The sequence below is a fragment of the Mytilus californianus genome, unplaced genomic scaffold (genome assembly GCF_021869535.1).
Source record: "Mytilus californianus isolate M0D057914Y unplaced genomic scaffold, xbMytCali1.0.p SCAF_4, whole genome shotgun sequence".
In the NCBI taxonomy this organism is placed as follows: Eukaryota; Metazoa; Mollusca; class Bivalvia; order Mytilida; family Mytilidae; genus Mytilus; species Mytilus californianus.
The window spans coordinates 29,581,644-29,609,150 of record NW_026262690.1 but is presented as its reverse complement, the minus strand read 5'-3'; the positions used below and the strand labels follow the sequence as shown (position 1 = coordinate 29,609,150).

Sequence of the window (27,507 nt, the reverse complement as noted above, 5' to 3'; positions counted from 1 at the left end):
AAGTTATCGCTCTTTATTTGAAATCATGAAAGAAACATGGCACTTCTGTTTGTTGAAAAAAGGAGAAAATAGTCATAAAATCATGGATTGTTGGCGAATCTGAACATACTAATTTGTATAATTAATGTAAGAATATTAAACAGGGATTCAAGACAGTGCCAGATCTAGAGGGTAGGGGGTTCTCATCCTTACTTTCATTTTCCTATTTGTATTATTTTAAGCTTTTTGCATCTTTGAGATATATTTCATGTTTCAAAGTTTCATAACTGAACTTGTGCTAACATAGATTATTACAACCAAACAAGAGTTCAGTTATAAAACTTAGGATAAGAAATTTTTTTAAAATGTATGGCTTAAACAAAAAATTAAATCCCAACTACCTTAATCCCTGTTTAATCTACTTTTTCCTTTCTCAGATATTTTTTTGCCTCAAGTACTCATAAAATTCACAAAAATATGGTTTATGGGAAACTGATACAAGTTCTCAAGTTGTGAATAATGAGTTACTATCATCACAGATTTCTGTTATACTATTATCATATCTGATTTTCAATATTGTTTTTTTGATTTCCTACAATAATACTTTTCACCAATTTTATAACAAATTTAGAAATTATGCTTGCCTATATGATTATCGGCAGAGTAGAATATTACAAAACAAAAATATTTTTAATGCTTTTTGGCATAGTCCACCTTGGAATAATAGTAACGTATGTTTCTATCATTGGATTAATATCAGTTATTCAAAGGATGATTTCCATCAATATTGTCTAAATTTGCCATTTCAATTGCATAAAATTATGAGGCACAGATTTAGTCAAATTTTTGTATTTAAGGAGCTCTTGGAATATTTCAAGACCTCCATAATTCGATTCAGGATATCCATAATCATTGAAGACGTCCTAAAATATTTCAGGACCTCTATATATCAATTTCAGGATCTCCACAAATAATCTGTAAAAATTGCTTTATTTAAGAAGTCTTTGAATATCCTTAATATTCATGGAGCTCCATTATATATATAATTAAAGACCTTCACAATTCAATTTTAGGATATCATTAAACATGTTAAATGTTAATTGAGGTCAACAATTATTTCAGGACCTCCACAATTCAATTTCATCATATCCTTAAATCATAATTAAGGTACTGTGCTCATAACTATAATTGTAATAATAATTATTGTTGTAACTCTATTGCCAGGGAAGCCATTATTTGAGACTTATATGTGACTTCTATAAAGGTTGCTGTTGGTGAAGGGTTAATCTTAATAATGTAAATACCTGCCATTATTAATTTTTATGCTTGACATAGGTATTTGTAAAACCTTTAAAGTCAACCTACCTTGCCTGCACCTTGACTGATTTAGCACTGTTGCTTGAATAGGTTTCAGCTACAGATTTCAGTTTTCCTTTATGACTTTTCCATGTCATTGGTCTAGAAAGACTAGCTTTAAGGTCAAAGGATGGCCTCTTAACTGATCTGTTACCATCTACTGTGCAGTTTAATGTGGCATTAAACTTGAATGGTGTTGCTATAAAGATCAAATGATTATTTAAATAGACATTGCTAAAATGTCTTTTGTAAAAAGTCACAAAATTTTAAGAGAAATATAGATATATCAAATTAAAGAACCTTAGTGAGCACGCTCACATACCCCACGTCCTCACATTGTCATTGGAGAAATAAAATATGTGTAAGAAAAAAAATTGAATCATAATTTCCTGTCAATATGCACATCTACATAGTATGTCCTTATTATCTACAAAGTTTCATGAAATTATGTTGTGTGGTTTCAGAGGAGTTGCGATGAAAAACTGTTGCAGAAGACATTGAAGCAAATAAGTTCAAAGGGGCGTAACTCCTAGAAAAAATATTGAATCACAATTTCCTGTCGATATGCACATCTACATAGTATGACCTTATTATCTACAAAGTTTCATGAAATTCTGTTGTGTGGTTTCAGAGGAGTTGTGAAGACAAACTGTTGCAGTAGTACATTGAAGCAAATAAGTTCAAAGGGGTGTAACTCCTAGAAAAAAAATTGAACCCTAATTTCCTGTCGATATGCACATCTACATAGTATGTCCTTATTATCTAAAAAGGTTTCATGAAATCTGTTGTGTGGTATCAGAGGAGTTGCGATGACAAACTGTTGCAGTAGTACATTAAAGTAAATAAGTTCAAAGGGGCATAACTCCTAGAAAAAAAATTGAACCGTAATTTCTTGTTGATATGCACATCTACATAGTATGTCCTTATTATCTAAAAAGGTTCCATGAAATTCTGTTGTGTGGTTTCAGAGGAGTTGTGATGACAAACTGTTGCAGTAGTACATTGAAGCAAATAAGTTCAAAGGGGTGTAACTCCTAGAAAAAAAATTGAACCTTAATTTCCTGTCGATATGCACATCTACATAGTATGTTCTTAGTATCTAAAAAGGTTTCATGAAATTCTGTTGTGTGGTATCAGAGGAGTTGAGATGACAAACTGTTGCAGTAGTACATTAAAGTAAATAAGTTCAAAGGGGCGTAACTCCTAGAAAAAAAATTGAATCGCAATTTCCTGTCGATATGCACATCTACATAGTATGTCCTTATTATCCAAAAAGGTTTCGTGAAATTCTGTTGTGTGGTTTGAGAGGAGTTGCGATGACAAGAAACAGGACTGACAGACTGACGAACTGACGGACGGACAGACGGACGGGTCAAAAACATTATACCCTCCGCAACTCGTTGCGTGGGGTATAATAAACACAACTGATTATCCTAATGCTAAACTCTTGACTTATTTCAAAATCCAATTCAAATTGTGTTTGCTATATTAAAGCAAGATTTCAGTTTTTCCCTTATATGTGTGTAAGCTAAATGATCCATGTATAAAGCTGAAAGCTATTAGTTATACCCATTCATAAAACACATTTGCCTCTTGAATTTTTTACACTTCCTTCTTAGTGTTAAGTATGCTCTTGATATCTTCATTGAAACTTGTTATCTTAATTACCCTACAAAACATCTTCCATCTCAAGCTAATGAGATCTGTGACACTCACAGATGTATCTTTTATACAACACATACCAAAGGATTTTCTTTGAAGCATGGATCCAGTTGATTTCCTAGGGTCAGTCTTTGGTGTCTTGGTATCCCCATTTCTTGGGGTTGTCATGCTGTTAAAGTTCAAATTCATCTTGTCTGTTGATATTACTGTTGGCTTGAACCCAGTAACACTTGTCCTTGGAGATTTTCTTGTTTTTGAAAACTCTAGATTCATTTGCTTTGTAGATAATACTGTAGGTTTAAAAACTTTTGTGGAGTTGAAACCTGGAGACTTCAGTAGTAATGCAGTCTTAGAAGTCTTTGGTTTTGTCTGAAGTAAAGAAAATGTATGAATGAATAATGTTCAGGAAATATATTTCCTACATATTCAGGGTAACATATTGTTATATTGATATACCATGCATTGAACTAAAACACAAATTGAAATGGATTCTTAACACTCTGAATCACAATGTAATAGTCCACAATAAGATACAACTATCTACCCATTTTTTTCCCCATATTCCTAAAACATTATTTTCTATTACCCACTTACAAGCTTAAGGGGTATACTAAAATTTTATTTTGGTCACCTAATGCCTTCTTTGATGATTTCTTTCTTCCAAATGTTGTTTTAATTTATTTCTGAAATTATGCAGAAAAATTTGCAATTCTCTTTTTTTGTTTGTTTTTGGTAACAATTGAAGAAAGTAGTACAACATCCCCATTTGTCCATATTACGCATTAACCTTTTTTGTCCTAGATCTTGTAGTATGCTGTATAATCTGAACACCATTAATTTTTAGACAGTTGTGAACCACTAACAATTAAAAAATCTACCAAATACCCAGTATGCACACAGAAGTAAATTCCATAGATTTGTACTGAGCATGAATATAGAGTGATAGCAAAAGAAGTCCAGTGAATATTGTCTAGATAAAAAAAATAAAATGCCCTAAAAAACACCACTGAAGCGTTTGTAACAAAAAGTAAAGAATTCCTTACTATGAAAATCCTACATGAATTATAAGAAGTTCTAATTTTAGCAAGAATTATTCAGTATGAACCTTGTTTTCTTTTGCAGGAGTTTTATGGTTCTTTAGTCTTTTAATAGCTTCTTTTGTTTGTTCTACCAACATTCTGGCTTTCTTTACAGACATATTGGTCTCTTCTCGATGCTTTCTTTTTTTGTTAAGATAAACATCTATGGAGTCAAACTTTTCAAATTCTTTTTGATGAATCTTTGTCCAGTCTTTGTTCCCTGTAATTTTAAAAGATTCACTATTAAGGAAAGGAACTCCTAAATCTGTCTATGCATAATTTTATTTAAATGAGAACTACAATATTTGCATATTGATTAGGTGATTATTTCACTCTTTTCATGGGTTGTGGCCATTTGTTCAGCCTGAAGGGTTACAAAAAAAACCCAACAATTTCCAAAACAGTTGTTTTTTTCATAAAAATATTATAATCCAGCATTTGCTATGGCAAACATTATTCTTAAACTTACTGACTATAAAAATTATGATCCATATTGCCTGACAAATATGGGTTCTTTACGCTTAAAAATTTAGCAGAAGAAATCTTTGCTTATTTAAAGGTTCTAAACTTTTAAAACAATCAGTAGATTTATAGAAGGATTTGTCTTAAACCAATGTTTGTGGTGCTAAAGGACATTTTTAATTTTATTGAGTTATAAATTTTTTTAACGTTCTATCCATTAAAATAAACAATGATTGCCTCATGGTTTTCCTATATACAAACTCTTATGAGTTAACTATAGCTCTCTCAAGTATAAGGTTATCATTCAGAACAAAGCATGGAACAAAACGAGGCAATTAAATACTCAGCAGATGAAAAGTACTATTCCAAAAAAAAAAACATGAACAAAGTTCAAGCAGGTAGAAAGTTTTATAAATAAACACAATTTCGTTCAGTTGATTCCACTTATTTTTCTTTCAAGGTTTCCAACCCAAATACTTAAATACTTAAATAAAAGGGATATATTTCTTTTTATGTCAGCTTTTGATCTGGACTAATAAATTGATTAAATAGATTTAATGATTTGGCTGGTTACACATTCTTAGGGAAAACTCTGAAAACTGGACAATTACAACCAGTAATATTAGGTACAAGCTGAACTGGTTTCTGGCCATGTTAATTCTGCTTATACATTTATTAATATACAGGTGGACAGTAAAAAACAATATCTGGAATACATTAACACATGGTGGGATGGTTATCTAAGCCAGGTATCTAAACTATTTTACCTGGAGTTATTGGTTTACACTGTTCTTGTTTCTTCTTCTCTAAAAAGGCTGCAAACCTTGGAATTTGTGTACTGTTTGTGATTTTTCCTTTTGAACCAACTGTTTCTGCTGTAAAAATAAAGCAGCTGCATATACTTTTAACACATAAATAACTTATTTTCCAATCACTTTTTCAACGAAATAAATAAGTGAATACATTTGTTTGAGGTTACATAACAAAATAATAATTAAAACACTTCTTAAAACCAGATCCTACTCAGGCCTAACAATGTTACAATATCTTATCTTTTTCCACTACAAAAAGCTGAAGTGAAATCATAAAGTGACCAAAAGAGAAAAAAAACAAAATGGGCAGTAAAGAAAATTAGAAACTGGAAGAAAAGCATGACTTACCAAGCTTTCCTCCTGTTCTTTAGCAAGTACAAATAAATTTTATATTTTCCATCAATGTACATTATCCTGCTACTAAACCTTGACTATTTATATTCTCAACTGTTGTCTTTGATTATCTTTATAAAATTCGACATGGCTTAAACAGGGACCATGAAGAGCACTATAAAACAAGTTTTGACATAAATATTAATTTTAACATTACCTTTCCCTGAACATACGAGCAGAATAACAGGAGACCTCAAGTAAAAAAAAAGTCAAAAAAGATTTAAAAAATTACTTGTTGGAACATTAGGAAGCTGTGTAATTTCTATATGCATAATAATTTTTCACACACTTACTTAAACTTTAAATATTGTTGAGGTAATTTGAATGATGCCAATACTATTTGAATTCATAATTTTTACCTGTTTTGAAAATTGTATATTTCATAATTTCTTATTTGATTTTTCTTATGTGTGTGTTTTGTTTGATTATTTTGTAATTCTGTGTTTGTTATATATTTCAATTTATTTTTACGAGGGCCTCAGGGAAGATTAGTTTTATAGCTAACAGTGTAACCCTTTTTAAATAAAGAATTATTATCATTATATTATTATTATTTGTTCAAGTACTAATAAACCAGAAATTCATGTGCAACTGCATGTCTGCAATTTGTACAAAAGTTTGTTGATTGCAGGATAAAAACAAAAAAAACATAAGGCATGCAAACCAAATCAATACCAAATAAATTATATCATAAATTACAATATACACTTTTATGTCTTTTTTTTTTTTTTGTTCCTTTAAGGAATTTATGGTGTGGATAGCAAATCTTTAATAGTATGTTCAAATTTATTCATAACTTTTCTTGAATTGAAATGATTTAGAGATTGACATATTGTATAGACACTTGTCTATTGCTGAAGACTGTATATATTATCCTTTAGATGTCTTTAACATTTTGTGTCCTTGAGTTGCTGTTTAATTGATGTATATCTTTACCTTGTCTTCGTAGACAGGAATACTAAACAAAAATATCTCATACTATCATCAAAATGAAAGAAACTTTCATAATGTCATTATGTCACAGACAATGTTGTAGACACACTGACAATTTCATGATGAAGTACCGGTAGTCAGCTTATATTGTTAACTGGGATACATCAGTAGTTTTTACAATGAAGCAGGGGTCTAATTCTGGCACTTACTGCACCATAGGAGAATAGTTGGTATATATATTGACAGAGAAACATGAATCCATCTCAGATGGTATTTAATATAATAATATGACATTACAGATTAATTTTTAAGTTCAATTCAGTTAACTTTACAATATAAGTTATATTTTAAGTATTGTTACATTTTGCATTGATATGGAAATCAGTGAAAAGGGATATCACATTCAATTGTTTTAGTTGGTTGATCTTGTGATCATAGGAAATGATAAAAATATAATTGTTCTCTTGCTAAAATGACATATTTAAGGGATCATTTTATTATTCTATTAGATTGAATTACTGAAAAAAACAGTAATAAAAGGCAATTTGACCACGTTTTATGTAGCAAAAAATTATTTTGTCTAAAATCAGAATGATTTCATGTATGCTCCCGAGTAACAAGTACCAGAATTGAAATAAAGTATTTCATAAAAAGTTATTTATTTTGAATAACATACGATCAATCTGTATAGTCAATGCTTTTACCACCTTTATAAAACAGAAATTGGTTATCTTTAATTATAGGATGTTTGACATTGTTATTGTCATCGACTGATATTTTTTGTTACAATTTGTTTGACTGCGCATGTAAAATGCAGACCGGAAACGGTCCAGAAGTTGATATGCTTAAGTCCAGAAACTATAACGACAATCAATTGAACAAAATCCCATTCAATTATCTACCTCGCCAGGTCCAACCAACTGATTTCCAACTTATTTCGATCATCGCAACAACACTAAAATTTATGGTTATAGAAATACTCACTTTTTCCCTGTATTTTCTTGTCCAAAGCTTGCATCAAATTTTTCTTCATCTCCTCATCATTTTTTTCTGTATCCATTGAACTGACCAAATCCTGGATGCTTGGACTTCCTGATCCACTATTTATTTCTTTTTTTGTCTTTTCAACACTGAAGGTTGACCTTCTAGATGATAGTCTTGGTGAGGGCTCATTAGAAATTGCAGATTTCTCAAAAGATGTCCTTGTTCTTTTAGCTGGTCTTTCTTCCACCTGTTGTGTCTGTAAAAATATCAAAATTAAATGTTTCATTACAAATAATTAATTTCTCATTTAATCTTGTAGCATTGCATAACGTAAACTGGAATCCACTTGTATTTAATGCTTTGAACAAAGTGAAGTAGTCAGCAGGGAACCAGTTTGTGCTTAACAATGTATAAAGAATAAAGCGTAATAGGTTATTCGTTCAGATTTGTTGTTTCATACTGCTGCATGTGTTTTGTCTTGCTAAAAGTCCTTTCAATATTTCTGCTATTTTCTGGTGTATGACAACTACAGCTTTTCCAATTGTTTTTTTTTTGTGATTTTGGCTTATTTCAACACTCGATTAGAGTTCTAGAATCATTTACAAGCATTTGCTACTATTATTTTATGAAAAACAGGTATTTTCATGAAATTAGGCCAGAGAACACAGTTATTTCGTAGTGGATTTCTTTTAGACAATAAATTCAAATTAAAAAAATCGCACCTACTCTATCTCAAAAAGATTTTTACAGTGTAATGTACTAATCAGCTCTAACTCAAAATATTGACAATTCTATGCTAAGGGAGTCTAAAATTCAGTTTGACAGCTTCAGACATACTAATTTTTGACCTTTTTAAACTGGACCAAATCACTACTTAAAATAAAGATTCCGCATTTTTTACAGGAGTTATGCAACTATTACCTTTTTGATACTATTGTAACACAATGACACCTTATAAATGCAACTCCATGGAACTGTTTCGCAGAAAGATGTATTTCAAACTTGGTAAGATTGTTTGTCATAATTAGTAGTTGATGTGTCGCCATACATGTACTACATGTATACTGTGGTCTTGATTTAACATGTTTTACAACTCTTAGATTGCTGGGCAGAAAGCTTTTATACTTAATAGGATTGTTTGCCATCACATGCAGTTGACCATACTAAATTGTCATTTTATTTGACAATTTTTTATGATTTTCTATGATTTTTTTACCCTTTTGGAACTTTTGAAAAAACTATGCAACTCCTCTGAGACCATTAACTAGAAAGCTTTTATACTTGGTATGATTGTTTTTCATCATGTAGAACTGCAACAGCCAATTTTCCATCAGAAGAAATGACAAAAATCATATGACTTATACGCGGCTCAAATCTCAAGTCTTGGATTTCTGACATGAAAACGCCAATCGACTTTTACTCAAGTATCAACTGTACTTTAAACAACTTTCACTTAAACATATTAAATCATAAATATAAAAAGCCCTTGGTACCTTTGATATCTTTCTCTTTTGTGCAGATTTTGCAGTGGCACTCTGGGGTGTACCAATAAAACTTTTAGCTCTCACAGCATGTGGGGTAAATTTTCTATTATTTATTGATGTTTGTAGGCGATTTGTTCCAAATTTCTGTTGAATTTTTGCAGGAGTGGTCTTGGCACTTATAACTTTGGAAGTAAATGGACTTGATGTTCCTATTTTTCCTGATTTGGTAGTTGCTGGTGTTCTGATTTCTGGTTGAACTGAACTCTTGGATTTTGAGGTTGATGTTTCATCTTTAACTATCTTTTTGTCTTTCTGTGAAAAAAAACAAAAAAAATATATTTCTAGTGCTAAAACATTTCCCCAAATCATATAAATCTATTATCCAGGGTTTAAGCTAGGATTTTGAGGGCTTTAGTCACTTTTGCACGAGATGAAAATCAACATTATTTTGGGTAACAGCAAGGGACCAAGGATGTATGTATATTACTAGCTATATATCTTTGTCAGACTAAGGCATAAATTTACTAGGCAGTAATTGCATGATTTGACTGATGTGTCACTTAAATATGAAGATTAGGATATAAGATCTGAAAATCTAGTTCAAAATTTTACTTCAATTAGTTTCAGGGGACATTCCTGATCAACAAAAGTTGGGTTCCTTTTTTTAAAACCAGGAATCACAGTATAAATGAACTTGTTGAACTTAGTAAGACTATTACACTGCATAATCATCATCCTTATAAAAACGTTTAAATCGATATTTTGAATTAATTTCTATAAAGTTGGAACCAAGGATTTGTACAAATTCACATGGAACGATTCCAATAACTGTAAATGGTAAATTAATCGAGAATTGATCACGTTTACTTTCGATTTTCAAATGAAATGTAAACGGGAAGTGACAAGTAGATAATAAATTCAGAATGACTCCAGATTCATCTAAGGATTGGTTCGTGTTTAAAAGAGGCAGGAAATTATCATTTTTTTTTATTTCAATTTGCTTAGTAAGAACTATATTTGTCTTTCTCATTTATTTTGGCACTAAATTTATTTCGTATTTTACGTTTTAGTGTCTATAAATTCATAGGAATACTTTCACTCATGCACAGTATATCGTAAAGGAAGCACCTGTTTGACTCCTCGATGATGATGATGGAAGTTTTTAACGTGAAAACATTTCTGAACGTTTTGAATAAAGTTCTATCTTTTTAAACGAAATTGAATGTTTTATATTAAAGATGACTAAAATATGATCATTTGACAAAACTACGACAAACGAACTGCAAATTATGATTGTATTAGAAATATTGAAATTAAAAGTGAACTGTCCAGGGGAAAACAATTTTGTTCAAATGACGAAACTACAACAAACGAACTGCAAATTGTGGTCGTTGGCCTTGAGAAATATTGAAATTAAAATGCTGACTGACTTATTTTACTGAGGAAAATAATTAACCGGATTAGTGACCCATCCGATGGCGATGAGCGGATTAACTGTAATCACAACTTTATAACACCTGTTGTAAATGTTAATTAGCTGAGGGTCACAAACTTGTCAGAAATATGTAGACAGGTAGAATTATAGTATTTTCATGTGAAAATATTTTTACATTTTAAAAATTTAAGTGACGAAATTGATTTGAAATACTTTCGTCATTTTGAAAACAGTTTCGTAAATTACAAAAGTGACGAGCACTAGCAAAATCACTGTATTATCTATCTGACTTAAAACTGCAGCCTCCTGCTCAGCTATTCAGAAAATCTAAATTACAGGTTTGTGATATTTTCTATGTTACTATGTTACACAGGGTTTTACTAGAATATTTTGAGGGTTAGTCTTGGGATGGTGAGTCCCACTTGATTCTGATAAGTCCTTAAACTCAAAATACAATGAAATTCCGATTCAAAGCATCTTATTTCAATATTTGGCTACGGGCTATTCCAGAAAAAAATGTATGTGGGGTTGGAAGACACTTTATATTAATAATACATGGGTGACGGGTATCAGAGCAACTTTTCACACTATAATGCACTAGGCCAAAATAAATAGTGTGTTTCCTATTTCACCCCGAAAAAAATTAGGTAGGGTAGGTAGGTAAAACATTTTATTTTATGAAAACTTTGTATTTTTTTCTATCGATGTCAGACAGCAGAAAAAGGTTCCAAATGAAATCAATTGATGTGTCTGCTTCTTTGATATTCAGAAAAGTACTTAAATCTACAGCTTTTTTAATTTTCTGTTTTAGTTCTGTGTAAGAAATATGAAATTAAACTTTAATGCAAATTTTATGCATTTCATGGGTCGTAATGTGAATATGTTCTTGCCGATTAATTATCTTAAAGCAAAAATGGCAGTGAAAAATCTGGCATGGTATTATTGTTTGGCCTCGTTGAGGCTTACAATGTAAATGACACGCAGGGTATACATTGTACATGTGGGAACAGATTACTACCCCCTTTTTTTAGTAGTAAAAACACTGCAAATCGATGCTAAGCAACGGCTTATTATGATTTTTCGAGGGGTAATACTCTTGCACCCTCTTTATTTAATATATAGATGTGTTTTGATGTTTGACAGAATTTAATCTTGACAATATTAAAATTCCAGGTTTTGAGAAGAGTGAGATTGCAAAATCTTTGTCTTATTAAATCTATGGCAAAAAAATTGTAGATAATAATATGACATGAATTTTTTTCCTACTCTAGTATAAACTGTTGTGGGATCAGCCAGAGAAAATATAAAAGAATTAAAGTAGACCTGGTGCCGGGGCAGATTCATTTATAAATGAACATGAATTATACACCATGTCTGCCTATTGGGGAAAGCTTTCTATTTCTCATTACACATTGTCTGCCCCCTTGCCGTCAGTAACTCAAACTGTCAAAAGCTCAAAAGAATTAACAGCCCAGAGAACAATTTTTTACAACATTTGTAAGAGCATTTTTTACAACTAAAACTAGATTGATTTTAGCAGTAATTTGAACTCATTGTACTCTTAAAATTATTTGTCAATTAACCGACAGATAATTTTGAGATACAGTATGTCCAACCTGAAACGATTCTGACGTTTGGTCCAAAGAAGCACAGGTACAAAACGAGATTTTGTTAATATATGTATATAAACTGAATACATTATTCACTATATATGCAAATATTTAAAAAATCTCGTCTTGTACCTGTGCAAAGAAGTTGAGCAAAATGCGTCAACTTCGTATTATATTCGTCTATAGGTTCATCATGGTGTTCTTCAAAAAGATTCATCTATCGTAATTATCCGGAATTGATGTCATATTTTGCGTCCATGTGATCACATTTCGCATATTTGACAGCTAATACGCTGCACGGTTGTCAAAAAGCCATGCTTGTTTATTTAAAATCTTGGTCCTTGAAACGCTTTACTTATCAATATTGGTCATTGCTATCAAACATTTTGAAAATTTGTAGTTTTCTAAACAAATAATCCGATCTGAACAGACTGAAAAATCCGTATTTATAATATTTTTTAAAATTTTTGTTAATAAAATGTTTAGGGTCGGCGTCCTAAACGGAGGTAGGGTCAGGAAACCGGAAACACACTATTTATTTATTTTGGCCCTATGATTCTCAATTACAATTGTCTGGGTGGTGGGTGCTGAAACAAACTGCCTTCCAACAACCCCCCCCCCCACCCCATACATTTTTTCTGGAATAGCCCTAAGTGGACTTCCTCTACTAAAAGGATCTTTTTAAACACTGGATTATAATATGTCAAATTAATATATAAAAATAAGAAGATGTGATATGATTGCCAATGAGACAACTCACCACAAGAGACCAAATGACATAGAAATTAACAACTATAGGTCACTGTACCGCCTTCAACAATGAGCAAAACCCATACCGCATAGTCAGCTATAAAAGGCCCCGAATTGACAAATGTAAAATTATTCAAACAAGAAAACTAACGGCCTGATTTATGTACAAAATGAACGAAAAACAAATATGATATACAGCAACAAACAACAACCACAAATATTTATAAATACAAAACAACTTTGTACTCTTCTTATTCCAAACACATACAGTATGTGTTTTTTTCTGTCATTGTTGAAGGCCATATCCCATAGTTGTATACATCCTTGCCCTTGTGTGTTTACATGGCAAACAACCTATACCAAATCTCATTACATGTACCTGTATATATAATAGTAATTTAACAAGTGTCCTTTAGTGCAAATGTTGAATAGACATTTAATTTTATCAAATCCCAAAGTTTTATCATGATCAAGATGAAAATACTCATATAAATTCAAACAATTGAAAAGTACAAGTAATGGAGTTTTTTAATAAATTAAATATATTGCAACTTGTTTAAAATAACCTTCATATTTCATTTTGGGTTCAACATTTTCAGATGCATCAGATCAATTACATATTATTTTATTTAATATCATATAACAATTTATATCTTATTCAATTCCTTTTCCATTACATGGGAAACCATCATTGCATATTTCAATGTTGTTGTTTTTTTTAAGTTCTATATGGGCTATTATTGGGGAAAAGGTTAATAGTTTAATTTGATCAAACCTTGCTTTCCTGTTCTTTTTTCTTTAAAGTTCTTTTTGACTTTGCTTTCCTTTTTCCTTTAATGGCAGGCTTTTCTTCTAATAGTTCTATTTTCTCTTCGTTCTTTGGAGAAGTCTGCACCAGAAAACAAAATTCCTCATTACTTTTTTTTCACAGTATGAGATAAAAATTTGTTATGATTTCTAGCACCGGAAAAAAATCTTTTACATTTGTAATTCAATGTAAATTTCCAAAAGTAAAAGATTCAAAGTTTTTTAATTATTCTGATAAATTAATCCTCTAAATCAGGCTCTTCGTTTGTGGGCTCTTGCAAGGGATGCAGAAACAAACAATGTCTGACCTGCAAGCAAATACTGAATACCCAGACTTTTAACCGTCACTCCACTGGTACGGAATACACCATATTTTACAATGTTAATTGCAAGACTACAAATGCTGTGTATCTTCTACAGTGTAAATGTGGTACACAGTATGTTGGCGAGTCAGAACAGCCAAATAATCAGAAAATAAAAATCTTTGACACCAAATGGGATCAATGAAAAGGTGTAGTTCTAATTTGCACAGTGCTTTTCATTTGGGTATATTACATATTACTATGCAGTCTCTGTTGCTATTCATTTACCTTTGTCAACTCTAAAATTCTAGAATTATACCAGTTTAAATCGCAGGGTGCTATTCATTTGAGATGTATAAGTACCCAGCCAAGTTCAATTACTTAACCTTTGTCACAATTAAAATGTTTAATCATTATCAAACTGCCATTTATTTGGGATGTGTAAATACACAGCCTCTGTTGTAATTACTTTACCGTCGTCAAATTTGAAATTTGAGTATTATACCAGCTCAAATCGGTCAGTGCTATTCATTGGGAATGTATTTCTATGCAGTCTTTGTTGTAATATCTTAACTTTCGTCACCTGTGAAATTTTAGAAATATACCAGTTCATATCACACATTACTATTTTTGTTAGAAGCATATCTGTGCAGTCTTTGTTGTAAATACCTAACCTATGTCATTTTTGAAATCTTAGAATTGAACAAGCGTTGTTCGGTTTTAATTGTATAAATTTAAAGATTGTTATAGTTTTAAATCAGAATAGATTGATATGATTCATTTTACATCATGATCATACTGATCAAGGATATCTGTTATCCAAAATATTTATAGATAATTAAATTTAATATTTTTTTTTAATATTGGTGTTGTTTTGTACACTTTTTAGGGGTTTATATCAGGGCTTCCAAAATTATTTTTAGCCAGCCAGACATTTTATATATTATCCCGATTTTAATCCTTTAAGACTAAATAAACAAAAGTCAATTATGGTAATCAGTTGCTGAGTTGGCCATCCCAATGATTGATATTTAAACAAGAGTGCACACGCTGAAATGTCTCGCCTTCTTTACTAATCATTGATATTATGTTGATAGTCCTAAATATAAAGCTTTATTACAACTGTCACATAAACTTAACATTAACCAAGTAAACTAAACATTGACCAATGAACCATGAAAATGAGGTCAAGGTCAGATGAACCATACTAGGCAGGCATGTACAGCTAACAATTCTTCCATACAACAAATATAGTTGACCTATTGCTTATAGTTTAAGAAAAACAGACCAAAACACAAAAAACTTAACACTGAGCAATAAACCTTGAAAATGAGGTCAAGGTCACATAAAACCTGCGTGACTGACATTTAGATCATAAAATATTTCCATTAACCAAATATAGTTGAACTATTGCACATAGTATTAGAAAAAAAAACCAAAACTCAAAAACTTAACTTTGACCACTGAACCATGAAAATGAGGTCAATGTCAGATGACACCTGCCCGCTAGACATGTACACCTTACAATCATTCCATACACCAAATATAGTAGACCTATGGCATACAGTATAAGAAAAACAGACCAAAACACAAAAACTTTAACTATAACCACTGAACCATGAAAATGAGGTCAAGGTCAGATGACACCTGCCAGCTAGACATGTACACCTTACAGTCCTTCCATACACCGAATATACTAGACCTATTGCTTATAGTATCTGAGATATGGACTTGACCATCAAAACTTAACCTTGTTCACTGATCCATGAAATGAGGTCGAGGTCAAGTGAAAACTGTCTGACGGGCATGAGGACCTTGCAAGGTACGCACATACCAAATATAGTTGAACTATTGCATATAGTACTAGAAAAAAAGACCAAAACTCAAAAACTTAACTTTGACCACTGAACCATGAAAATGAGGTCAAGGTCAGATGACACCTGCCCGCTAGACATGTACACCTTACAATCATTCCATACACCAAATATAGTAGACCTATGGCATACAGTATAAGAAAAACAAACCAAAACACAAAAACTTAACTATATAACCACTGAACCATGAAAATGAGGTCAAGGTCAGATGACACCTGCCAGTTGGACATGTACACCTTACAGTCCTTCCATACACCGAATATACTAGACCTATTGCTTATAGTATCTGAGATATGGACTTGACCACCAAAACTTAACCTTGTTCACTGATCCATGAAATGAGGTCGAGGTCAAGTGAAAACTGTCTGACGGGCATGAGGACCTTGCAAGGTACGCACATACCAAATATAGTTGAACTATTGCATATAGTACTAGAAAAAAAGACCAAAACTCAAAAACTTAACTTTGACCACTGAACCATGAAAATGAGGTCAAGGTCAGATGACACCTGCCCGCTAGACATGTACACCTTACAATCATTCCATACACCAAATATAGTAGACCTATGGCATACAGTATAAGAAAAACAGACCAAAACACAAAAACTTAACTATAACCACTGAACCATGAAAATGAGGTCAAGGTCGGATGACACCTGCCAGTTGGACATGTACACCTTACAGTCCTTCCATACACCGAATATACTAGACCTATTGCTTATAGTATCTGAGATATGGACTTGACCACCAAAACTTAACCTTGTTCACTGATCCATGAAATGAGGTCGAGGTCAAGTGAAAACTGTCTGACGGGCATGAGGACCTTGCAAGGTACGCACATACCAAATACAGTTATCCTATTACTTATAATAAGAGAGAATCTAACATTACAAAAAATCTTAACTTTTTTTTCAAGTAGTCACTGAACCATGAAAATGAGGTCAAGGACATTGGACATGTGACTGACGGAAACTTCGTAACATGAGGCATCCATATACAAAGTATGAAGCATCCAGACCTTCCACCTTCTAAAATATAAAGCTTTTAAGAAGTTAGCTAACGCAGCCGCCGCCGTAGCCGCCGCCGCCGCCGCCGCCGGATCACTATCCCTATGTCGAGCTTTCTGCGACAAAAGTCGCAGGCTCGACAAAAAAACAATATTAAACTTTCTTTGATTCAAATTCGAAGTTCTGACATAAACTGTTAAATTGGCAGTGCATCATCCGAAGTGTGCAACATCAGCGTACTTATATCTGCCTTAGACTCTTTATTTGTGCAACATAACGTTGTCAAAAACTTTACTTTCGTTTTTAAATCTGAAACCAGATGTTATCTTGACAATGGTAAAACATGGACCAGAGACGGATACGTAAATTCTGTGTACGTTTGCAAAGCATGAATGAGTGTAAGTAGCTCATTCTACGTTATTTCTTCATGAAAATATTCGAAATAAACGTGAGATAAAGGTATCAATGACAATTTAAGCATTTTTTAAAGAAATAAGGATGCATAATTAAATTTCACACCTGCGCACATGCACATGCGCACACGTGAACTAGTTCAAACAGAGACATGTCTCTGGTTCAAACAACGTGGTTATGATGATTTTTCATTTTCACCTCTTTAATTTTTTCATCAAATCTTATTTGTAAATGTATTTCTGATAATTTAAATCTTTTTGACTAAATTAATTAGATGCAAACCGGTGAAATGTAAGAAAATAACTTTGAATAGACCGATCAATGTCCGGTTCAAAATAGTTTACCTGTCACCTGAACAGGTAAATTTCAGCTGTTCGACAACTAATTAATTAGCCTTGATTAAAATGAGAAGGTATTAAAGTAGGGGTTGTTTTGATAGTACTTAATGATCATGTCACTTTTATGACCGGAAATGTGTGGCTGTTAAAGGCAAAAGGTTGGGTCAAAAAGATCGCGAATTATGTTTAAATGACCGTCTCTTAAGAAAGCCTTGAAAAAATAAAAAGTAGATGACCGTTTCGTGCTTTGCCCAGCCGGACTTTTACCGGACATTATACAAATGTCCGGAATATATGACCGTTTTGAAGCCTTGGTTTATATATATATATATATATATATATTTATCTTTCCTTACAGTGATTGCTATTTCTTCTTCTGTTTTTTCCACGATCTGTTCTCCTTTAGAAATTGGTGTTGCTGGGCTGTTTTCTTTGTTTTCTTGTTGGTAATACTCTATCAGAGCTGTTTTTAATCTTGCAAACTAAAATAAATCAAATAGGGATGATGAAAAAAAGTTTTTTAAACACTAGGAAAATATCCCTCAATTGAGGATACATGTAGTTACTTATTTGGGGCACTATTAACAATTTAGCATTGTTAATAATGATCAACAATTAACTGCAAAGTTAAAGATTGCACTTTTAAGTAACTGGAGAGAAATAGAAATTTTGTTAAGGAAGATAACTTTTAAAGCCCAATTTAACTTATAAAGCCAGATCAGGCTATGTTCGACCAAAGCAGATATCCATAACCCATCTATGGTCAGTATAAGTCAGGCACTTGGGGCATGGATTCACATTTTTTTCTTTTCCATTTTTTTTTATGTTAAATCTTTGTAAGCAAATTTTCATAACATTTGAACTTATTTTCAGTTATCTAATGTCAGTTGAATAATGAGCTTATTCAACATACGATTTTCGAGATAGCAACAACAATACTTTATTTAAGAGGTTACACAGTTAGCTATATAACTAATCTTCCCTGAGGCCCTCATCATAGAAAAGCATAAACAAATAAACAGCTGCGCCATGAGCACATGATACGTCCGTCGCGTTTTCAAAGAATAAAGTTCAATAACTTCTAAATGTCATATCAGAAATTGATGGAAAACTAAAGGGAGATTATCTTAATAGATATAAACCAGTCACCAAAGTTTCATAAAAGCTGCTCAAAGCACTTTAAAGATATTGTCAGAAAACTGGAAAATCCCCCCTTTTTTATGAATAAAATCCTATAATTTGGAAACATAAAATCGAAAATGAGCTTATGTCAATAGATATAAACAATTCACTAAAGTTTCATGAAAACTGCTGAAAGCATTTTTGAGTAATTGTCCGAAAACTGGAAAATCCCCCCTTTTTTTAATGAATAAAACCCCATAAATTTGAAAAATAAAATCTAAAATTTATAAAAATTGAAAGGGAGATCATGTCAATAGATATAAACAATTCACCAAAGTTTCTTGCAAATTGGTGAAAGCGTTTTTGAGTTATTGTCTGAAAACTGGAAAAACCCCCATTTATTAATGAATAAAACCCCACAACTCGGAAACGTAAAATCTAAAATTTATAAAAAACGAGATGGAGCTCACGTCGATAGATATAAACAATTCACCAAAGTTTCTTGCAAATTGGTGAAAGCCTTTTTGAGTTATTGTCTGAAAACTTGAAAATCCCCCTTTATTAATGAATAAAACCCCACAACTCGGAAACGTAAAATCTAAAATTTATAAAAAACGAAAGGGAGCTCCATCGATAGATATAAACAATTCACCAAAGTTTCATGCAAATTGGTTAAAGTGTTTTTGAGTTATTGTCCGACATGTTGACAACAGACGGAAGGACAGATGGACAACGGTAATACAACTGCATAAATTGATATGAAAAAATAATCAAGAGAAAAAAAAAATTGATATTTATAGCAAACAAAATGAGTTGGGGAAACTCACCTACTCAGATTTTGTATCCTTATCTGATGCATGGAGAATAATGATAAGCCTATGTAGTATTTTTGTTGTTTAAGGAATAAATTATTACACATTAAATCAAATAATACTTTATTATGAAATAGAAATTTTAACTGAAAAAGATAGCATTTCTTTGTTTACATTGAAAATGACTTCATAGATAAAATTCCTAACAGGACCAACATTGAACATATTTCTGTAATTTAGTTACTTTTTCAACAGAAATTATGTTGGGAATAAATTATTTTGCAATTTGCTAAAGAGGTATTTATTGTCAAGCCCTCATTCATGAAGCCAATGATGAACGGTATCTCAAAAGTTATGGTTGGTTTTTAAATTTAAGTGATTCTTTTATGTCATAACTTGTATAATGAAAAAAAAAATTTTGATGTTTAACCCTGCCACTTTGTTTATGTGCCTGTCCCATGTCAGAAGCCTGTACATGTATTTCAGTGGTTATCGTTGGTCCATTTCTATCATATTTGTTTTTTTTTTTGTAAATTGTTTTGATATGAAATTCAGAATTAGGCCGTTAGTTTTCTCAATTGAATTGTCTCATATTTTTCATGTCAGGCATTTTATAGCTGATCATATGGTATGGGTTGAAGGCCAGATGGTTGCCTATAATTGATTTCATCCACTTTATTAATTTGAACTTTGGTGGATAGTTGTCTCATTGGCAATCATACACCGCATGTTATCCTCTATATAAATACATTTTCTGCAGTTTTAATTTTGCAAAAACATTCAGTATTAAAAGAATCATTTTTATGGACTTTGTCCTCTTTCACATGTCACACCTACCTCATATTATGAGTACATACATGTACAAATGTACATAATCGATTTTGTACGATTAAATAGAAATATGCATCTTCGCTAGCTAAGGGTTACGATCCACTTCCCTCCTCTTCACCCTTGGCGGATTGAGATAGAATTTCGGAAGACAAGGTAATGATTTTCATTGGTTGCAGTCGAAACTCACTGCATCCAATCCAAAAGCGCCTATAACATGATCACATGTAAATGTAGAAAGTGTATGTAAACAATATTGCCACGTGTTTATTGTGCAACAAGTCTTTACATCCCTAAACATACGACTATATTTAGTGACAATTTGAATGTTTTTAATCAACTAATACAGTCAGGGGTACTACTTGTACAAGTAATCTTTATTTACTTGAAGAAGTAAATAAAATAAACTTATATAAGTTAATTATAATGTTTGTATAATCTCCCCTTAATTTTCTCAAAAATTTACTTGTATAAGTATATTTTTTTTTACAATCCCACAAAAATTCTCAAGTTTTGAGATGTAAAAACATGCCTTTAACAATTTTTCTCAGGTTAGCTCATAATTTTTTATTTGAATTCAATGTTTCATCTCATTAATTCAACAAAGAAACTGATTGCGCAAAGATCTTAAGTATTTGTGCAAGGCCTTCAAAAATTGCCTCTTGGGGGCTTGTAAATGAGCAGTGTTCTGAAGATAACAGACAAATGAGATTTTCATTGTCCATGAAATTACATTTAAATGATTAGTAAAGACATCTGCAAAGGACAGTCAATCAAAAATTCTATAAGAGCAAAGAAGTCCTAAGAATTCAAGAAAAGAAGATAGGATGACTTTTTTACTTGTATAAGTAAAAAAAATCTGAATGTCTAACAGTCAGGGGTGCTACTTAAACAAGTGATTTCATCATCACTTATTTCAGTGATTTGATAAATTCAGTTATCACCTATTTAAGTGATTTTAGTGTTGTCTTTGATCTTCAAATGCTAATTTCTTTGATTTTCCATATTTTCACAATCTTTTCTATAATTTTCCTACATAAATCAATTATCCCTTTTTCTTTGTATATTAATTTCACCAGTGCGCTTGGGCAGTAAGTTAGTGTGCTAAAGCTTTTAAAAGTACCCTTGGGAATTTTTCTGTAATCAAAAATTCATTAGCTACTCTTACTATCAGACAAAGATCAACAATATTAGGTAACCTGATTGGTTTTCTTTAGAGTTAGAATGATCTACTTCAAGGTTATGACCTGATCTACAAACTATTCCAGTTTTTGCATATTTTAAAAAAACTGTAAAAGTGTCAGGCTTATCAAGCAAAAGACAATTTCTGCATATACATAGTTGTTTTTTCAATGGAATTGTTGTCTTTTTACCAATAAAAAAATCAAGCTTGTGGGAAAAATATCAAGAAAATGTTATAAACACTTATTAAAGTGATTACATTTTAACTTCTAAAATTACTTGTTTCAGTGATTTTAAAAAGTCTGTGTGAAAATTTTTAATATTTCACAGCCAAAATCACTTGAGGGAATGATTCTGTAATCACTTGTTTAAGTAGTACCCCTGACTGTCTAAGGGACATAACTAAGCCCAATTTTTGTTTACCTATACAAGTAAATAAAATACACCTGTATAAGTATCCTACAAATTTCCTTATATAAGTATATTAATATTTACTTCTTCAAGTAAATAAAAATTACTTGTAAAAGTAGTATCCCTGACTGTAATAGAAGTTCCTGTGTATGTTTCTTGCACAAATGCATTAATGTCAACGTATATTTTCGTTTCCTGCTTTACCAAGTGTGTAGAATCTAGACCTACCGTGTTTTTACTTCCAAATTGAAGAGTTCAAGTGCTACCATTGGTCAAAAATAATGTATTAGGAATGGGTGTGAATTTAATCTACCGATAGATGGCACAACATTGTTATCACAAATGTTGGCTTCATCTGCCAAGGGTGAAGAGGAGGGAAGTGGATCGTAACCCTTGGCTAGCGAAGATGAGAAATATGGTGCATAAAATTTGCTAGTCAAGCTTATGTTGTTTGTTGCTATAGTGATTAAGATTACATGTATCACAATGTTGACTGCTATATCCCAATTTTTAACATTTTTACCTATTATTTATGTTTTTTTTGCTCACACATTGTTGTCGATATAATGGAATTCTATGCGACTTTCATAGAAGTGAGAGGTTATAGCTATAAAACCAGGTTTAATCCACTATTTTCTACATATAAAGGAAATGCCTGTACTAAGTCAGGTTTCCATTCATTTGATGTGTTTGAGCTTTTAATTTGCCATTTGATAAGGGACTTTTCATTTTGAATTTTCCTTGGAGTTCAGTTTATTTTTGTAATTTTTTCTGTACATGTACAATATTTAATTTTTGCTCTTTCTGGTCTTGTGGAAAAATAAGAGGGGCAGCACAATAAAACTTCTGGGGTACTGCTATTTTAATCTTTGTACAATCGATTGTGTACTGTTAAGGGAAGGACCATTTAACTTCAAGGGGGGTTATGGTTTTTTTTCTAAAAAATATTCTGATCCCCAATTTGATGAAAAAAAAATATTGTGGTGAAGCAGATGACAAAAAAAAAAAAATCTGAATCCAGATTTTCCCCAATACCTTATAGTGTGAAATTTTGAAAAAAATAATTTGATAGCATCGAAATACTAAAAAAAATTTCTGACTCAGGCAAAAAACCATAACCCCCTTGAAGTTAAATTGTTGCTCCCTAATGTGTCTTATATAATTTGTTATGCTATTATGGCTATAATCGGTTTGTTTTTATAATTTAAAAACCAGTAATTACACGGCTGAAATTCGTCTGCTAAATTGATTGAAAAGATAATAGACAAAATAATATATTTGTAAGTGAGTGAAATCTACTCACACTGTTAGGTTGTACCTTTATTATTTGATACGAAATTGTTAGAGTTAGACGTAATATATTTCACCCACCCCCAACCCTTTTATCATAAAAATAGAAGTTTACTATGTATATGTACATTTACTAATGTACAGTTGGTTTATTTCTTTTGGGCCCTCTTTATTTAGTTTATTTGTATGTGTATCTTATGTATTGTATTATTTGAATATCTTTGTGTGTACATTATACTTATTTATTTATGCATGTATGTTAACTCAAGCTGCCAAAAAAAAAAACTACTTCTGGTTTATATCTTCTTTATTTGAAAGCCCCCGTAATATATTATTGTTAAATTGTTATATTTTGAGGAATTATAGTTATCTCGTACCATTGTAAACTCGTACCAATGTCAACTCGTACCACTAAACAAAAACTCGTACCAATGCAAACTCGTACCACTGCTAACTCGTACCACGGTAAATTCATACCATTGTAAACTCGTACCAACTTATTTAAATGCATTAAAATGGTGTTTAATGATGAATATATACTTTAATTTCACTCAATACCTCTTAAGTCTGTAAAATGTATATAATTTGAAATTACAATAACCAATTTGTAGCTAATTTTCCTTGTCTAATTGGATAGAGAAAACCGCGGCAGATTGGCTTTGTTGTCTCCCTTGAATAGACTCTTTTTTAAACTTTTACTGACAACTATTTGATTTAATTTTTAATCATTTCAAATCAGTAACATTGAATAGATTTGGGTATTTTTCTATTGTTTCTAAAAGGAATTTTATTTAATGAAAGAATTTATTGATTGTGTTTTAAAGGTTTAAAATTGTTTATGACCAACAGTTAGAAAGTATGAAATTTATTTTTATACAATATTCAGCACATTTCAACAGAATATGACCATGCTTATATGATTATACAAGTTGATTAGTTAAAGATAAAAAAAACAAGTTGATTAGTTAATAATCGCACAATCAAAGGAATTTAATATATTTATTAGCATGGTAATTAAGAAATTACATTCATATTTTTGTCTAAGTTTTCATTAAAATCTGGTATAAATTTCAAAGATATTTTAATTTTTTGTATAAAGCTTAAAAAAAAAAGATCATAAAACATTCGTATTTTTGTCTAAGTTTTCATTAAAATCTAGTATAAAATTCAAGTAATTCAACTTTTTTTATTTAGTTTACCAAAAAACAAATCATAAAACATTCGTATTTTTGAATATATTTTTAATGGTACGAGTTTGCAGTGGTACGAGTTCTGATTGGTACGACTTCCCAGTGGTACGAGTTTACGTTGGTACGAGTTAACTTTTTTGGTACGAGTTTACGTGGTACGAGTTTACAATGGTACGAGTTAACTTGCTTCCTATTTTGAGTACATGTATATGCCCAATGATTCTTGAAGGTCCATGATTGGTCAATAAAAATCTTGCATCTTATATCGTCCGAATAAGAAAGTATAATGTTATTTACCAAATATAAAAAACCAAAAAATAAAAGGATTAAAAAAAGGGGGGTCCATGACTTTACGCGCCTCTGTCTCTGATATGCTGATATGCACAGGACCAGAGAGTAAATACGGTTCCGCTTCTAGATTTCCCCATTGGATTTTTTTACCTTCATGTTAGCCTTAATGCCAACTTGTTTAGCAAGTTTTTGCATTTCATTGTACTTCATATTATGCACGTCCATTGCTTTTCTTCAGCCTAAAGAAATCGGGCAGACCAAAACAAAAATTCGAAATGTGTGTCCTGAATTTTGATTGGATAATATTGGGTCAACCAATCACCATTTACCGTATTAAGAAAATGTGAAGAACAACAAAGAACCCCTCAACATTGTAAGTTTATCCTTCACATAATAATGTTTGTCCTAAAAATGAAAATAATTGATTTTATTGATTATTTTCTTTTTTACAATTTAAAATATTTCGTCAACTTTCTTTAAACCAAACTTTATTATGGTAGGTTTGGTGTTTTGTTTTGATTTGGTAAATGGCTTATTTTTTTTTCTTCAAGGGAAGTAATTTTAGTAAACAAACAGCACTCAGAAAAGTTTTTCTCAATTAATGTAACTCCATACAGTATACAGAATACAGTATGTAACTCTTTTATGCGTTCAGAGTCAGAGTTCATCAAAACAGCAGGCTTATAAATTGGTACACCAGATGCGCGTTTCGTCTGCAAAGTTAAAAAATCTTTATTTCCAATTATTGAATCAGGTTGGGGAGGATCCGAATCCTGGCCCAAAATCACGTTCGCTCCCTAGGTCTGTTCGCACCCTTGGTCCGTTCGCACCCCTTTTAAAGGTTTTGTGTTGAATAAGGTTTTTATCGTGCTTTAGTAAGTGTATTGTTATAAAATAAAGAAAATATAAGATTTTGTTTTGTTTTAAAATAAAGTGACATTATAAAAACGTAAACAGGTTTTCTTATGTGAATTATTTTGACGAAACATATAATGAATATTGTCATGATCAAAGACTAAGTCATTCGTCTCTAAGACTTATAAAAAGGCAGAAGATTCCAAACGGCTATCAAACTCACCACAAGCTGTTAACAATAATTATCTTTCATTTTTTTTCATTTAAAATCTTCATTGTTTTTACTCCTACCAAGCTAACAACCTGTATTTTACTTTACACCAAAAAACATAACAATAATTCCAAATTATCTTTGTAATTACCAATTAATAGTAATCTTAAATAAATCACAATAAATCAGTCATTCCCAAGGTCGCCGGACATTGGGCAAAGACCAGTAAAAATTGGTTTGGTCCAGTTAAGTGATATGCATTACTGGACCAAATGACCAGTAAAATTTTTAATATTGTCCAATTCATATGTGTAAATGTCATGTAATAAAGAGTCTGGTCCAGTTAAGAAGAATTGATTACTGGACCAAATGTCCAGTTGATTTCTAAAAGCCTTGGGAACCACTGATTAATAATTAATTATCTAATCACAAAAAAAAATATTAAACAAAAAATATTCACTAATTTTATTCATGAAAATATAAACATTTTGATATATACATCTAGAAAACATCTTATAATTCAACCGGTATTTCAATAGAAATACTGTGCGAGCGGTCTCGGGGGCAAACGTGTGGGGTGCGAACGTGAACATGTACATGTAGGTTGCGAATGTGTTTTTGAAGTGAAGGGACCCGATACCGGAGGATCCTCATAAATGGGTACTATCCTCATTTATGGGTATTATACCCCAAATCGGGTATCAGTTTTCAGTGATAAAAATATAAACTTTGGATCTACAGATATTTTCTGTCATGGCGCAAACATTTGGGTAAAGTACAACATTTTGCCAAAAGACACCATGAGTCATGACTGAAATATCATAGGATAAAAGTTAACAGCCTTCAAAAAGTAAGGTTTTAGGGGGCCATTATCTTTGTATTTAGTTCTCATATGTTGATATATGGTCTTAGATGGGAAATTATGTTGCCATGTATATTGATACCCGATTTTGGGTATTAAATATCCATAAATGGGTATAAATGTCGGGGCTAACTCAACTATCGTTATACAGAAAGAACACAACCATACAGTTTAACATTTACTTCATATATATTAGAGCTGCTAAGGCTACGTCCCGCATTGACGTCAACCCTAGATACAATTGGTAAAACGCGACGTCTTAACTCCCGCGGCATTCTCAACATTCGCCGGGCCGCTAAAAGTAAATATTAAAATTAAATTACAATAAAGTAAAAATGAATGAAAATTACTGTCTATCAAATCTAAACTTGACTTTAACTTAATAACTTTAGCACAGTCATTAACTTCCAGATTAGTTATCTTCGAATTAAATCACAATGAGTCTATCTTGTATACACAAATCACAGTATGTCTATATTTTCCGTGCACCTGTTCCTTCTTTCAATGAAATAGTATCATATCATAGGTTTTTGAAAGTAAGTCAATAAATCAAACATTTTCGTAACAGTCCATAATAAGTCACAACAGTTCATTAGATACATATCATTCAGTCCATCTTTTAACATTTTCCCTGTCGGTTCTGCTTCCTCATCTCTCTCGATAAATCCGCGACATGTCTGTTCCTTTATAATTTCTTTTAAGCCAAATTCCTCTGATTTATTCGAAACCAGTACGTTCAAGATGCTGGATGTCGTAGACGAACGTACCCTTCC

General features: G+C 31.6%; 2 protein-coding genes across 3 annotated transcripts in view; one reads left to right on the top strand and one right to left on the bottom strand.

Annotated features, from left to right (window-relative positions):
- LOC127739445 (nucleolar and spindle-associated protein 1-like) overlaps positions 1–25,098 on the bottom strand; it is a 31,919-nt gene extending 6,821 nt beyond the window's left edge. For both annotated transcript variants that reach the window (XR_008000447.1, XM_052251221.1), the window contains exons 1-9: positions 24,957–25,098; positions 18,037–18,162; positions 13,715–13,828; positions 9,154–9,456; positions 7,661–7,916; positions 5,306–5,413; positions 4,103–4,296; positions 3,078–3,366; positions 1,345–1,534 (exon numbers count right to left, since the gene is read on the bottom strand). Coding sequence is in view for 1 of the 2 variants with exons in the window: in XM_052251221.1 (XP_052107181.1) it covers positions 1,345–1,534; positions 3,078–3,366; positions 4,103–4,296; positions 5,306–5,413; positions 7,661–7,916; positions 9,154–9,456; positions 13,715–13,828; positions 18,037–18,162; positions 24,957–25,031 (1,655 nt within the window). In the remaining variant the exon portion in view is untranslated. The remainder of the gene's footprint in view (positions 1–1,344; positions 1,535–3,077; positions 3,367–4,102; positions 4,297–5,305; positions 5,414–7,660; positions 7,917–9,153; positions 9,457–13,714; positions 13,829–18,036; positions 18,163–24,956) is intronic.
- Positions 25,099–25,362: 264 nt separating this feature from the next.
- LOC127698174 (UPF0394 inner membrane protein YeeE-like) overlaps positions 25,363–27,507 on the top strand; it is a 29,597-nt gene continuing 27,452 nt past the window's right edge. Inside the window, exon 1 of the mRNA XM_052201526.1 lies at positions 25,363–25,436. The gene's annotated coding sequence lies outside the window, so the exon portion shown is untranslated. The remainder of the gene's footprint in view (positions 25,437–27,507) is intronic.